This window comes from Hemitrygon akajei, chromosome 12, assembly GCF_048418815.1.
Source record: "Hemitrygon akajei chromosome 12, sHemAka1.3, whole genome shotgun sequence".
Lineage (NCBI taxonomy): Eukaryota > Metazoa > Chordata > Chondrichthyes > Myliobatiformes > Dasyatidae > Hemitrygon > Hemitrygon akajei.
Window position 1 is genome coordinate 3679237 of NC_133135.1, and position 16375 is coordinate 3695611.

At 46.8% G+C, this 16375-nt stretch overlaps 1 protein-coding gene across 1 annotated transcript in view; it reads right to left on the minus strand.

The window, feature by feature from the left end:
- Window positions 1–15756, minus strand: part of slc44a5b (solute carrier family 44 member 5b) — a 180492-nt gene extending 164736 nt beyond the window's left edge. The window contains exon 1 of the mRNA XM_073062497.1: window positions 15381–15756. Coding sequence (XP_072918598.1) covers window positions 15381–15414 — 34 coding nt within the window. The 5' untranslated portion in view covers window positions 15415–15756. The remainder of the gene's footprint in view (window positions 1–15380) is intronic.
- Between the last annotated feature and the right edge of the window lie 619 nt (window positions 15757–16375).

Below are 16375 nucleotides of genomic sequence, written 5' to 3' on the forward strand. Positions count from 1 at the left end.
CCATAGTGGTAGAAACACAGCTGTGGAGTACAGATTTTAAATGCTAACGAGAAGGCATACAGGAGTAAGAAAGAAAATCTGATCGAGTACTGTCAGACCAACTCAACATCAGTAAGACCAAAGAATTGATTGTGGACTTCAGTTTGCACCTCGATGAGAACTGGTCTGTGTTCCCTCGACTTCCCCTTCCTGAAGCCCACAATCAACCGGGGGGGGGGGGGAACAGCTGCACAGCAAGATCCCACAAACAGCAACTAGTTCATCAGTAAATTTAGCTGTGATGTTGGATATTACAGCTCCGGCAATTGGAGTTCAGAGTTCAATTCCGGCATCCTCTGTAAGCATGTTCCTTCCAGGGTTTCCTCCTGGTATTCCGGTTTCCTCCCACAGTCTAACGACAGTTCAGAATCAGAAACATCACCAGCATATGTCATGAAATGTGTTGTTATGCAGCAGCACTATGTTGCAATACAGAATAATAAACACTGTAAATTTCAGTAAATATATATATATCATATATAAAATACAAATTAAATAAGTAGAGCAAAAAGAGAAAAAAATACTAGTGAGGTAGCGTTCATGGGTTCAATGCCCATTGACAAACCTGATGGCAGTGGGGAAGTTAGTGAGTTAATTAGTCATTGTAAATGATCCTGTGATTAGGCTAGAGTTAAATAGGTGGGTTGCTGGGCTGCATGGTTCGGAGGGGCAGAAGGGCCTGTACCAAAGGACAGAAGGGCACTGTATCTTTACATAAATAAAGAAATTTTGCTAATGTGCCCCCCCACCTCAGCCACAGTGCCTGGCAGCGCATTCCTTTGTGTGAAGAAGCTGCTCCCGATGTCCCTTTTAAATCTCTCACCTCTAATGTTAAACCCTGCCCTTATATTTTAGCACTCCCTTCCTAGGGAAAAGACTACCGTCCTGTCAGCTTGAACCACTGGCCATTGTCCTGACACAAGAGGAGAGAGTCATGCAGTGGGAAAGCAAAGGGGTACAGGTTTAAGATGAGAGGGAGGAGGGATGTCAGTGGTAATTATTTTGTAATATCTGGAACGCACTGCCAGAGTAGGTGGAATCAGACACGGTCACTATGTGTAAGAGGCATTTGTGCTCTATCATGGGCACCAGCCTCCTCAGCATCGAGGACACCTTCAAAAGGCAACGCCTCAAAAAGGCAGCATCCATCATTAAGGACCCCCATCACCCAGGACATTCCCTCTTCTCATTGCTACCATCAGGGAGGAGGTACAGAAGCCTGAAGACACATTCAACGTTTCAAGAACAGCATCTTCCTCTCTGTCATCCTTTTCTGAATGGACACTGAACCCTTAAACGCCACCTCAGTATACAAAAACACAAAATGCTAGCAGAACTCAGCAGGGCAGACAGCATCTATGGGAGGAGGTAGTGATGAAGGGTTTCGGCCCGAAACGTCGTCACTACCTCCTCCCATAGATGCTGTCTGGCCTGCTGAATTCTGCCAGCATTTTGTGTTTTTATTTATTTCCAGCATCTGCAGATTCACCCATGTTACCTCAGTATATATTTCTTTTTGCTCTTTTTTTGCACTACTTAATTTAATTTTTAATATATATTTCTTATTGTATTTTATATTTTTTATTATTATGTTTTGTAATATGTATACTGCTGCTGCAAAACAATTTTCACAACGCATGTCTGATACTGATTCTGACACTTACATAAGCAAGGAATTAAAGGGTACAGAGCTGCTGCAGGCAAGTGGGTCAGCATGAATGTTTTGGGCCGAAGGGTCTGTTTCCACTCTGTGACCCCTGGAGAACTCCTAAAATTCAAAGTAAATTTAATATCAAAGTGTGTGTGTGTGTGTGTGTGTGTGTGTGCGTGCGTGCGTGCGTGCGTGCGTGCGTGCGTGCGTGCGTGCGTGCGTCCATATAAAACCCTGACATTCATTTTGGCAGGCATTCACAATAAAAAATGAATAAAATAAAACATTAAATATCGAGAACATGAGATGAAGAGTCCTTGAAAATGAGTCCATAGGTTGTGGGAACAGTTCAGTGATAGGGTGAGTGAAGTTGAGTGACGTTATCCCCTCTGGTTCAGGAGCTTGATGGTTGAGGGGTAATGACTGTCCCTGAACCTGGTGGAGTGAGTCCTGAGGCTCCTGTTCCTTCTTCCTGATGGTTGAGGGGTAATGACCATCCCTGAACCTGGTGGTGTGAGTCCTGAGGCTCCTGTATCTTCTTCCTGATGGTTGAGGGGTAATGACCATCCCTGAACCTGGTGGTGTGAGTCCTGAGGCTCCTGTTCCTTCTTCCTGATGGTTGAGGGGTAATGACCATCCCTGAACCTGGTGGAGTGAGTCCTGAGGCTCCTGTTCCTTCTTCCTGATGGTTGAGGGGTAATGACCATCCCTGAACCTGGTGGTGTGAGTCCTGAGGCTCCTGATGACAGCAGTGAGAAGAGAGCATGGCCTGATAGCGGAGGTCCTCAATGATGAGTATTGCTTTCCTGAGACAGTGCTCCACATAGATGTGCTACTGAACTCCCATACATATTTTCTCCAAAATTAGAGGGTCTACGATGGAGGTGTAAAAGTGGCCTTTGTCTAGTTTCCACCCAGAGCAAAGAACTTTGTGTAAAAGAAACTCTGTGTCACAGAAACAGGTCTATCAGCCCTCTAAGCCCATGCATATACATTAGACACCCAGCTAAACCAACACCATTCCCAGGCACTCCCTGCTCTGCCTTAGAGATTAAAGGTAGACTCCAACATGATGCCATGAACATCAATTTCACCAACTTCTGGTAATCTCTCCCCTTCCCTTCCCGCTTCACTTTCCCACTCTGGCCTCTTCCCTCTTCTCACCTGCCTTCACCTCCCCCTGGCACCCCTCCTCCTCCTCTTTCTCCCATGGTCCACTCTCCTGTCCTATCAGATTCCTCCTTCTTCAGCCCTTTGCCCTTTCAACCTGTCACTGCACAGCTTCTTACTTCACCCCTCCCCTAAACACATGGCTTGACCAATTACCTAGCTAGTCTTCCTTCCTCTCCCCCACCTTCTAATTCTGGCATCTACCCCCTTCCTTTCCCATCCTGATGAAGAGTCTCGACTGTTTATTCTCCATCACAGAGGCTGACTGACCTGCTGAGTTCCTGCAGCATCTTGTGGGTGTTGCTTTGGAGATTCAAGTGTTCATCTCGATATTTCTTCAAAGTTGTGAGAGACTCTGTCCCCTCCAAACCCTCCGGCAGTGAGTTCCAGATTCCAACCCCCTCGGGGGGGGGGGGAAGAAAAATGCCCCTCATCTCCACTCTAAGCCTCCAAATCCACATCTTCAAACAATGCCCCCTAACTTGATAGAGGTGTACAAGATGATAAGAGGCAAAGATTGAGTCGACAGCCAAGGACTTTTCCTGATTAGATCGAGAGAGCATAATTTTCAAGATTCAAGATTGTTTATTGTCATTTCCAGTACACATATGTAATAAATCACAATAAATATAAATACATGTTGTTGATGAGTGCCGTCAAGTACATAAGACAGTTTATGTACATAGACTGATTGTAGATCCATAAAGTGACGCTAGGCCCAGGAGTGTCTGTACATTGGGTGACTGACGGGAAATGATGTAGCAGTGGTGGTTGGTGGTGTGGAGCAGCGGGTTAGTGAGTGTGCGGGAGAGGGTCAGCGGGTGTGTGAGGGAATTTAATGTGATTGGAGGATGTCAGAAGTCATAGAAGGATGTCAGAAGTAGTTTTTTTTTAAAAGGCAGTGAGTGGTGGGAGTGTGAAATGCCCTGCCTGGGGTGGTGGTAGAGACAGAAGCAGAGACTCTTAGATAGGCATATGGTTGATAGAAAAATGGAGGGTTATGTGGGAGGGAAGGATTAGATTGATATTAGAGTAGGTTAGAAGGTTGACACAACATTGTGGGCTGAAGGGCCTGTACTGAGCTGTACTGTTCTGTGTCCTGTACTCACTCCCAGGCACTTGTATCTCCACCTCAGCAACACTGATACAAGTGGTGAATCTGTGAAATCTGTGGCGTCCAAGTCATCGGCTATATTTAAAGCAGAGATTCGTGATTGGTCAGGGCATGAAGGGATACGGGGAGGAACAGGAGATTGGGGCTGAAAGGAAAATTGGATCAGCCATTATGAAATGGTAGAGCAAACTCGATGGGCCAAATGGCCTAATTTGCTCCTATATCTTATGGTCTGAAGGTACAAACAGTAACACTAAGGGGCAGGGGACTGACAGTTTGATCAAAGGGTGGATTTGAGGGAGGAGAGAGATATCAAAAGACCAAATAGTTGCCAGAAGAGCAATTCCACATCAAAAAATGTGTTACAAGGTGTGACAACACTTTTTTTTGATAAATTGCAGCCATCTGGGACATGAGATTAGTTCATTAATATTGATAAAAGTCTTCAGCTAATGATGTAAGTCCCGTTCTTCGATTAGCCCCTATCACTCTAAACTGCACCAGCATCTGCTTCGTAATTAAATCATTTCACCGCTTTAGCTCGGAGAACTTTCTTCAGACTGCAGAGTCCGTGACAGATTAACTTTACCCAGCCAAGTGCAGCAGGGGAAAAATCAAAAGATTCAAACGCCTCCGATTAATTGACGCTTGTCACTTGGATCTGTTCTAGAAAGTTCAGAGAGATTCCAACACATCTGCGTTTGAATTGACAAAGGGCCACTGTGAGTGCACACTCGGCAGAGAAAGCTGCTGCAGTCATTAGCATTCAGGGCCATTGCTCATCTGATATGTACAGGAAAGGAGGCACAGGGACACCATTCAGACCCTCTGTCAGAGGAACACTGGGCACAGGAGACAAGGTGACTGACGGGAAACGATAAAGTAGCGGTGGTTGGGGGTGTGGAGGGGTGGGTTAGAGCCTGGAGGTGCTGTTCTTCCCAATCTCCCAGGCTACAAACAATTCTGCCAGCCCTTCCTCCAACTCTCAGGAACTCCGGGCGGTACAGTAGCACAGCGGTTAGTGTAACACTGTTTCATTTCCAGCTTCCTGGGCTCAATTCCTGCCACCCGCCTGCAAGGAATTTGTACCTTCTCACCATCACCACATGGGTTTTCTCCCAGTGCTCTCGTTTCTCCCCACATTACAAAGACATACGTGCTAGCAGCTTAACTGGGTGGGATGGAAAAGCCTGTTACCATGAGTATCTCTGAATAAATGAAAATAAACTTACATGTTGCCGTAAAACTCCACTGGACATCTTCAAGAAAACAAAATTTCCCAGAGACAGATAAGACCATAAGGCCATAAGACATGGGACCAGAATTAGGCCATTTGGCCCATCGAGTCTGCTCTACCATTCAATCATATCTGATCCTTTTGTCCCCACCTCAGTCCCATTCCCTGGCCTTCTCCCCGTAACCTTTGACGCTATGTCCAATCAAGAACCTATCAAGCTTTGCATTAAATACACCCAATGACCTGGCTTCCCCAGCTGCCTGTGGTAATAGTTTCCACAAACTCAGCACCTTCTGGCTAAAGAAATTTCTCCGCATCTCTGCTTTGAATGGATGCCCCTCTATCCTGAGGCTGTGCCCTCTTGTCCTTGTCCTCTCCCACCATGGGGAACATCCTTTCCACATCTACTCTGTCCAGGCCTTTCAACATTTGAAAGGTTTCTATGAGATTCCCACCGTTCCTGCTGAAGTCCAGTGAGTGCAGGCCCAGAGCTATCAAACATTCCTCGTACAATAACCCTTTCATTCCTGGAATCATCCTTGTGAACTCCTCTCAGCCCTCTCCAATTCCAGCACATCTTTTCTAAGATAACGAGCCCACAATTGTTCACAATACTCCCCACTTCCCCCACCAATCCACCTTCCCCCTCACCTGGTCTCACCCATCACCTCCCAGCTTCTCACTTCACTCCCCACTTCCCCCACCAATCCACCTTCCCCCTCACCTATCACCTCCCAATTTGTACTCTCCCCCCCCCCCCCCCCCCCATCCAAATTCTTATTCTGGCTTCTGTCCCCTTCCTTTCCAGTCCCGATGAAGGGTCTCCGCCTGAAATGTTGACTGCTTTTTCATTTCCATAGATGCTGCCTCACCTGCTGAGTTCCTCCAGCATTTTGTGTCCGCAAAACCTCTTGTTTTTATGACTTTCATGGAGCACTTGTCTCTGTCTACCTGCACAGGACTACCTCTGTAACTGAAACACAAGATTCTGCATTTTGTTTTTTTAACTGCCTCAATGTAATGCACTGCGGAATGATCTGACCAGCATGAATAGAAGGCAAGACACGATTTTCACTGTACCTCAGTACACGTGACAATAAGCCAGTTCCAACACATGGCACCAGCAATCTGGACGGCACACAAAGGGTGGAAGAGCAATGGCTTTACAGCTACAGCAATCACTGATCAGGGTTCAGTTTCCATTGCCGTCTGTAAGAACTTTGCACATTCTCCCCGTGACCATGTGGATTTCCTCTGGTTCCCTCCCAGATTCGAGACATACAGGTAAGATTATCCGGTACATCTTTGGACTGTGGGAGCAAACAGGACACCCAGAGGAATTCCACGCATTCCATGGGAGGACGTACAGAGAGAGACTCTTTACAGACACCTCCAGAATTGAACTCTGAACTCCGATAGCTTTGTGCTAACCGCTACACTGCCACGGCACGCAGGGTGTCAGCACGCTATGCTATCGCTGCGAGGGCAGCAACAAATGCAGGCGGCTAGCAGCACATTCTCAGACTACTTTGGTCATTGACACAAATAGTGCATTTCAATGTACATGTGACAAATAAAGCTAATCTTTAACTTTCAAAGCTTTTCACTGCATCACAGTACACGTGACCATAATACACAGTCAGACAAACAAGGAATATGAAGCTCAGGAGAAGAACTAAGACATTTGGCCCATCGAGTCTGCTCTGCTATCCCATCAAGGCTGATTTATCATCCCACTCAACCCCATTATCCTGCCCTCTCCCCCTAACCTTTGCCTAATCAAGAACCTGGCAACCTCCACTTTAAATATACCCAGTGACTTGGCATCCACAGGCATCTGTGGCAATGAATTCCACAGATTCATTACCCTGTCTAAAGAATTTCTGTTCTAAATGGATGTTCTTCTATATTGAAGCTGTGCCTTCTGGTCCTAGACTCCTCCACTATCGGAAACATCCTCTCCACGTCCACTCTAACTAGGCCTTTCACTGTTCGGTAGGTTTTAATGAGATCCCACCCCTCTCCATCACTCTTCTAAACTCAGTGACTACAGGTCTAAAGCTATCTAATGCTCCTCATACGTTAACCATTTCATTCTCAGGATCATCCATGTGACTCTCCTCTGGACCCCATATGCAGTGGATTCCAGCTAATTGGGACACATTGGAACCAGTACATTTTGGTAAAATTGAGCAGCTGCCCCAGTTAGCCAAACTTTCACGGAAATGGTTAAAAAAGCATTAACAAAAAGGCAAACTACCATTTAACTGTGTAACAAATTATGTATTTAAATCAAATACAGAACAAATGAGAACACCACCAATACTACTACAGTACTATAAAACTGTGTATTAGCTCCTAATAGTTATCGGTATTGGAATTCATCCAGTGTACACTGCCGAGGTCTTTTGATTGACTGTAAATGAACAAAATCAGTGCAGACGCCTAGTGCAGATAGTGGACTGCCTTCATACAATACATCCTCCAAATCTTCATTTTCATTGTCACATTCAAGGTGATTGTTGATACCTTCAAATTCACCCTGGTTCCTAACTTGAAGTAGTGAAATTGTTTAATTTTCACTCAGAATCAGAATCAGGTTTATTATCACCGGCATGAGTCACGAAATTTGTTAATTTAGCAGCAGCAGTTCAATGCAATAGATAATATAGAAAAAAGTAATAAATAAATAAATGGGTAAATCAAATACAGTATATGTATATGGAATATATTAAAAATAATTAAAAAACAGAAATAATATATAATTTAAGAAGTGAGGTTGTGTCCAGGGGTTCATTGTTCATTTAGGAATCAGATGGCAGAGGGAAGAAGCTATTCCTGAATCGCTGAGTGTGTTTCTTCAGGCTTCTGTACCTCCTCCCTGATGATAACAATGAGAGAAGGGCATGCCATAGGGCCGGGGGGGGGGGGGGGGGTTCCTTAATAACGGATGCTGTCTTTCTGAGACACTGCTCCTTGAAAATGTCCTGGGTAATTTGTACCCAAGATGGAGCCAACTAAATTTACAACCCTGTGCAGTTTTTTTCAGCCCTGTGAAGTAGCCTACCCCCTTACCAGATAGTGATGCAGCATGTCAGAATGCTCTCCACAGTACATCTATAGACGTTTTTGAGCGATCTTGTTGTCATACCAAATCTCTTCAAACTCCTAATGAAATATAGTTGCTGTTTTGCCTTCTTTATAACTACATCAATGTGTTGGGACCAGGTTAGATCCTCAGAGATCTTGACACCCAGGAACTTGAAACTACTCACTCTCTCCACTTTTGATCCCTCTATGAGAACTGGTATGTGTTCCTTCATCTTACCCTTCTTGAAGTCCACAATCAGCTCTTTTGTCTTACTAACATTGAGTGCAGTCATTGTTGTAGAGAGAGTAGAGCAGTGGGCTAAACGCACACCTGAGGTGCACCAGTGTTGATTGTCAGGGAGGAGGAGATATTATCACCAATCCGCACCGATTGTGGTCTTCCAGTTAGAAAGTTGAGGATCCAATTGCAGAGGGATGTACAGAGGCCCAGGTTCTGTAACTTCTCGATCAGGGTCGTGGGAATGATGGTGTTAAATGTTGAGCTTTAGTTGATGAACAACATCCTGACATAGGTGTTTGTGTTGTCCAGGTGGTCTAAATCCACGTGGAGAACCATTGAGATTGCATCTGCCATTGACCTATTATGGTGATAGGCAACTTGCAATGGGTCCAGGTCCTTGCTGAGGCAGGAGTTCAGTCTAGTCATGACCAACCTCTCAAAGCATTTCATCACTGTCAATGTGAGTGCTACCAGGTTAAGGCAGTTCACTTTATTCTTCTTAGACACTGGTATAATTGTTGCCTTTTTGAAGCATGTGGGAACTTCTGCCCATCGCAGTGAGAGGTTGAAAATGTCCTTGAATACTCCCGCCAGTTGGTTGGCACAGGTTTTCAGAGCCTTACCAGGTACTCCATCGGGACCCTCCGCCTGGTAAAGGTTCACTCCCTTTCAAAGCGGGCATAAAAGGCGTTGAGTTCATCTGGTAGTGAAGCATCACTGCCATTCATGCTATTGGGTTTCACTTTGTAGGAAGTAATGTCTTGCAAACCCTGCCAGAGTTGTCGTTCATCCGATGTCACCTCCAACCTCGTTCAAGATTGTCTCTTCACCCTTGAAATAGCCCTCCACAAATCATTCCTGGTTTTCTGGTACAGGGCTGGGTCACCAGACTTGAATGCCACAGATCTAGCCTTCAACAGATGACGTACCCTCCTGGCTCATACACGGCTTTTGATTTTGGAAAGTATGGCCATTTCTGGCATCTCCAAGCCTGAATGTTTGAAACTGCAGTGAGCAACAGTTCTGAATTGTCTTACTGCTTATTTCTCAGCAACAATCGGTGACAAAGATCACCGTGTTTCGAACACAGACACACGGAGCATGGTGTCGCGACTAGAAACAGTCCTTTATCCCAATTAAGCGGCACAGTGTCCCAAATAAATTACGGGATCCCTGGCTATTTTCTCGGTTAGTGCTTGTTCTTTAAGAGTTGTCCCAAATAAGAAGCTGCCTCGAATAACTGATGGCCCAATTAACCAGAACCCACTGTATAAGGATGGGTGATGTCAGCAAGCAGACGATGGGCAAAGGGCCAGGTTCGGTGTTTAATACCCACTTCTGAATGCCCTTCTGTTTTTAAACTCCTTCCTCGCTGCATTCAAACCCATCACTAAACAGCCTTGCATGGATCAGGGTTTCTGTTCACATAATGAGCTCACTCCCAGAGCAGCGATGTACAGCTGGCGTATTACCAACCAACTAATCACCAAGGCAGGCAAAACCTGTAACAGCCCATCAAACCTGCTCCACTGTTCTGTTAGGTCATGGCCTGATCCTCCCTCAACTGCAGCCACTCCCTTTGGATCCACCATCCTCAATACACTATCACAGAACAGAGATTACAGTACAGAGCAGGGACTTCCAACTCCATCATGGCTGATTTATTTTCCCTCTCAACCCCGCTCTCCTGCATTCTCCTTGACACCTTTAGTAATCAGGAACCTGTCAACCTCCACTCTAAATATACCCAATGACTTGGCCTCCACAGCTCTCCGTGGCAATGAATTCCACAGATTCACCAACCTCTAGCTAAAGAAGTTCTCCTCATCTGCTCGGAAGCTGTGTCCTATGGTTCTCGATCTCTCCAACATAGGAACCATCCTCTCTACTTCTGCTCTATCCTAGCCTTTCAATATTCAATGGGTTTAGAGCTCTCAGCTGCTGGGACATGCCTGCCCCACTCGGAACTCCACCTTGGCATCAGCTGGGGTTCACCAGATTGAGCTGGACTCTCTGGCCTGGCATTCCAGAGCAGTATCAGGGTCTGCCTGTGCCCCCCGCGCTCAGCTACAGTCCACATTGGTGCTCGGGTCCTGTACTTCACTTCTCAAGTTAAACTCCAACATCGCACTGTTGCCTGAGGCATTTCACCTACCTGACCACCATCCTGAAGTCAAACGTAAGGCACAAGATCATCGGACATAACAGCACATTACAAGCCCTTCAGCCCACAATGTTGTACTGGCCTTTTAAATTACTCTAAGATCAGTCTAACTCTTCCCTCCCACATAACCCTACATTTCTCTATCACCCATATGCCTAACGGTCTCTTAAATGACCCTAATGTACCTGCTTCTACCACCACCCGCAGCACACTCCACACACCCACCACTCTGACATCTCCAATCACCTTAAAATTACTCCTCCCGATGTCAGCCATTTCCACCCTAAGGAAAAAGTCCATATGACAGCAGACATAGGAACAGAATTAAGCTATTTGGCCCATGGAGTCTGTTCTGCTATTCCATCATGGCTGATTTATTATCTGTCTCAATCCCATTCTCCTGGTCTTTCCAAACACTTTGATGCCCTGACTAATCAAGCACCTATTTACCTCCACCTTAAATATGTCAAAAGTCTCTGACTATCCACTTGATCTATGCCTCTTATCATCTTGAACCCTTCTAAAAAGTCACCTGCCTTCTTCCTTATAGCAAGATGTCTACAGATCCCACAGGAGCATAGTGGTCAGCACAACGCATTACAGCCCCAAAGTCCCAGGCTCATTTTCTGTCACTAGCGCGTTGTGTGTGGGTTTCCTCCGGGTGCTCTGGTTTCCTCCCACAGTCCAAAGGCCATGGTTAGTAGGTTAATTGGTCATTGTAATTGGGAGGGGTCGCTGAACAGTGTGGCTCGAGGGGCCAGAGGGCCTATTCCAGGCTGTGTCTCAATAAATAAAAACATTTGTTTTCTGTGCCTCTCACTGTACTGCTGCCACAAAACAACACACTTCACAACATACTGTATGCCAGTGATATTAAACCCGATTCCAATTTAACCATCAGGAGCTAAAGACCCACACTCGACAGTTTTGAAACTGCTTCTTCCCCTCCACCGTCAGATTTCTGAAAGCCATGAAAACTACCTTACTATTCATCTTTTGCACTGTTCATACATTTTGTAGCTTATGCTAACTGTACGTATTCCAACGTACTGCTGCCACAAAGCCACAAATTTCACAACATATGTCAATGATAATAAACCTGATGCCGATTCCTGTCAACTCCCCCCAGATTCCAGCCCTCACCCACACATTGGAGACAATTTACAGCAGCCAATTCACCCACCTATCCACACATATCTGGGAGGTGGGAGAAACCCATGTGATCACATACAAACTCCACACAGACAGTGCCGGAGGTTGGGATCAAGCCCAGGTCTCTGAAGATGCTCCAACGTCCTGGGTGGGATTTGAAACATTGAAAACCTACAAAGCTGTGCCGAACATGTCCTTTCCTGAGAAATTACCTAGGGTTACCCATAGTCCTCTATTTTTCTAAGCTCCATGTACCTATCCAGGAGTCACTTAAAAGAACCTATCGTATCCGCCACCACCACCGTTGCCGGCAGCCCATTCCACGCACTCACTACTCTCTGCATAAAAAACTTATCCCTGACATCTCCTCTGTACCTACTTCCAAGCACCTTAAAACTGTGCCCTCTCATGCTAGCCATTTCAGCCCTGGGGAAAAGCCTCTGACTATCCACATGATCCATGCCTCTCTTTATTTTGTACACCTCTATCAGGTCACCTCTCATCTTGCGCTGCTCCAAGGAAAAAAGGCTGAGTTCACGCAACCTATTCTCATAAGGCAGGCTCCCCAATCCAGGCAACATCCTTGTAAATCTGCTCTGCACCCTTTCTATGGTTTCCACATCCTTCCTGTAGCGAGGCGACCAGAACTGAGCACAGTACTCCAAGTGGGGTCTGACCAGGATCCTATATAGCTGCAACATTACCTCTTGGCTCTTAAAATCAATCCCACGATTGATGAAGGCCAATGCACCGTATGCTTCCTTAACCACAGAGTCCACCTGTGCAGCAGCCTTGACTATGGACTTTGACCCCAAGATCCCTCTGATCCTCCACACTGACAGGAGTCTTACCATTAATACTATATTCTGTCATCATATTTGACCTACCAAAATGAACCACCTCACACTTATCTGGGTTGAACTCCAACTGCCACTTCTCAGCCCAGTTTTGCATCCTATCAATGTCCCACTGTAACCTCTGACAGCCCTCCACACTATCCACAACACCTCCAATCTTTGTGTCAGCAAATTTACTAATCCATCCTCCACTTCCTCATCCAGTTCATTTATAAAAATCACGAAGAGTAAGGGTCCCAGAACAGATCCCTGAGGCACACCATTGGTCACCGACCTCCATGCAGAATATGACTCATCAACAAGCCAGTTCTGGATCCACAAAGCAATGTCCCCTTGGATCCCATGTCTCCTTACTTTCTCAATAAGCCTTGCATGGGGTACCTTATCAAATGCCTTGCTGAAATACATATACACTACATCCACTGCTCTTCCTTCATCAATATGTTTAGTCACATCCTCAAAAAATTCAATCAGGCTTGTAAGGCAAGACCTGCCTTTGACAAAGCCATGCTGACTATTTCTAATCATATTATACCTCTCCAAATGTTCATAAATCCTGCCTCTCAGGATCTTGTCCATCAACTTACCAACCACTGAAGTAAGACTCACTAGTCTATAATTCTCTGGGCTATCTCTACTCCCTTTCTTTAATAAGGGAACAACATCCACAACCCTCCAGTCCTCCGGAACTTCTCCCGTCCCCTTTGATGATGCAAAGATCATCACCAGAGGCTCACCAATCTCCTCCCTCACCTCCCGCAGTAGCCTGGGGTACATTTGAACCCCCAACGTTCTCCCTCAGGGCAGAGATCGGCCGAGCCTCCTTGATGAAAGCATTCTTCTAGGGTGCATCACAACCTGGTATGGAAGTTGTCCTGTCCAAGACCGGAAGAAGCTGCAGAAGATCGTGAACATAGCCCAGCACATCGCATAAACCAATCTTCCATCCTTGGACTCACTTTACACCACATGCTGTCGGAGCAGTGCTGCCAAGATAATCAAGGACAAGACCCACCCAGCCAACACACTTTTTGTCCCTCTTCCCTCCGGGAGAAGGTTCAGGAGCATGAAGATTCGTACGGCCAGATTTGGGAACAGCTTCTTTCCAACTGTGATAAGACTGCTGAACGGATCCTGACCCGGATCTGGGCCGTACCTTCCAAATATCCGGACCTGACTTGCACTACCTTACTTTCCCTTTTCTATTCTTCTAATTATGGTTTATAATTTAAATTTTTATTATATTTACTTCGATTTGTACTTCAGGGAGCGCAAAGTGCAGAAACAAATATCACTGTGATGTGTGTACGCTCTAGTATCAATTGTTTGGTGACAATAAAGTGTAATGTAAGTCTCAGGGCTGCAGATCCAAGAGCAATGGATGAGTAGCCTCCCTTCCTGAACCTTTCCGCCTCGAACACTCCCTCTTCACATTGCTTGTTCAAACATCTCTCTTAACATTGTGTTCACCGGAAGGATGTGGAGAGGGTGCGGAGGAGAGTGACTGGATCAAAGGCCATGTCTTATTGAGGGTAGGCTGAGTGAGCTAGGAGTGAAAGAGGCCAAGAGGTGACATGATAGAAGTGTACAAGCTGGTGAGAGGCATAGATCGTGTGGATAGCCAGAGACTTTTTCCTGAGGCAGAAATGGCTAATACAAGTTGGCACAATCTTGAGGTAATTGGAGGAGATCATATGGGGGATGTCAGAGATCAGTTTTGGGGCTGGGAAGGAGAACGTGTCCTCCTGACATTCCCACACTAAACTATCTCACCCTAGACTGGAGATAGTGTCTCACTGAGTAACTCTATGCCACAACAGGATAGGATGATCAGAGAAGAAAGCCTCTGGCACCAACAGTGAGAAAATAAAAGGGCCTTCATCACCCAGGACATGCCCTCTTCTTGTTACTACATCAAGGAATAGGTGCAAGAGCCTGGAGACACAGACCCAACGTTTCAGGAACAGCTTCTTCCCCGTTGTCTCAGATTTCTGAACAGACAATGAATCCATGAACACCACCTCACTATTTTCCTTTCTTATAACACTACTTACTTAAATTTTTTTTATTTGTACTTGTTATAATTTATATTTTTATGTATTACAATGTACTGCCGCAGCAAAACTACAAATTTCACACAGGCGCCACTGATATTAAACCGGATTCTGAAAGAGGAGGTAACGCTTGGGGACTAATCGGGTTCGTTCAGCCCCTTTCTCTCTCCACAACAGTTGCCCGACCTGCCGAAGACCCCCAGCCGGGGAACAAGTTGGCACGGCCAAGAACCCTCCACAGCTGTAACACAGACCCAACTTCACCGGTCCCCGGAGAGAGCAGAGCGGCGGGGGTCGTCTGCACTCTGCAAATGGATCAAGTTCCTTGTTTACCTCGCGAGTTCCTTCCGCAGGGAGGGCAGGGATGGGGGGGGGGGGGGCTCTTTCTTCTCCGACCACATCGCCCTCCGACCGCTTCCACAACGAAAGCCACAACACACAAAAACACAGCGGGGGGTGGGGGGGCAAGATGGAAACGTGGGGGCGGTGAGGGCGAGTGGGGAAAGTCTGCACCGTTAGAGAGAGAGAATGCGCTCTGTCCAACCCTGTTTGACCCCACAAAGCATCCCAGAGACACAGATAAACAAGAGAGCCGGTAGCCGTTCTCCTACCGAACACGGACGCCGTTATTTCCTTGCGTGCCATTCTCCTGGCCTGAGGACGGACACGGTGGCCTCTCTCTCCCTCGCCGCCTCTGCCTCTGCCTCTGCCTGCCAGCGTCACTGCATCTTCTCGTCAGTCAGTGTGCGAGCTGAGAGCCTCCCGGCATCAGCGCCGGCTTTGCGAGCCACACAAAGGGGCCAGCCGGCTGGCGGTTGGGAGGCAGACGAGCGCCATCGCTCCCGCAGCCCCGCCGTTAAGCGTCTCGCTGCCGAACAAACTTGGGGGCTGGAGAAGGAAGACGGGAGTGGCCGCAGACCTGCCGAGTGAACCGCGCTCCCCCGGGCACCGAACCACCGCGATGTGGGGAATCGGTGCTGCAAAAACACACAGCGGGTCGGCCAGCGTCTGTGGGGGAGTTACAGTCGGAGATCTTTCATTGGTCTACAGCACCGAGGGAGGCCGTTCCGCCCATCATGTCCCTGCTGGCTCTCAACAGAACCCACCTCCTTCCCTTTCTCCCATGTCCACCCTCCTCTCTTACCAGTTTCCTTTTCCTTGACCTTTCCCTATTCCCTGGTCTCACTCACCATCTTCTAGCATATATCCAGCCCCCCCCCCCAATCTTCTATCCTGGCTTCTGCCCCCCTTCCTCTCTCGTCTTGGTGAAGGCTCTGGGCCCGAAACAGGATAAGGAGGCTCTTTCCTCTTGGGCCACTTAGCCCTCTGACCACTTGCACAGCCAAAGCCACACACACAAAAGCACAGCGGGGTGGGAGGGGGGTAACAAGATGGAAACATGGGGGCAGTGAAGGAGGGGAACTCTGTACCATTCCATAGAAGCTGCCTGATCTGCTGAGCTCTTCCAGCATTCTGTGTGTGTTGCTGTAATTGAGGTTCCAACTACAACATTGTTGGTCTCACAGTCTATATGTCTATGCTTCTCACTGCCTTAGTAAAGAACCAGTGTAATCAAAGACTTCATCTATCCTGGGCATTCTCTCTT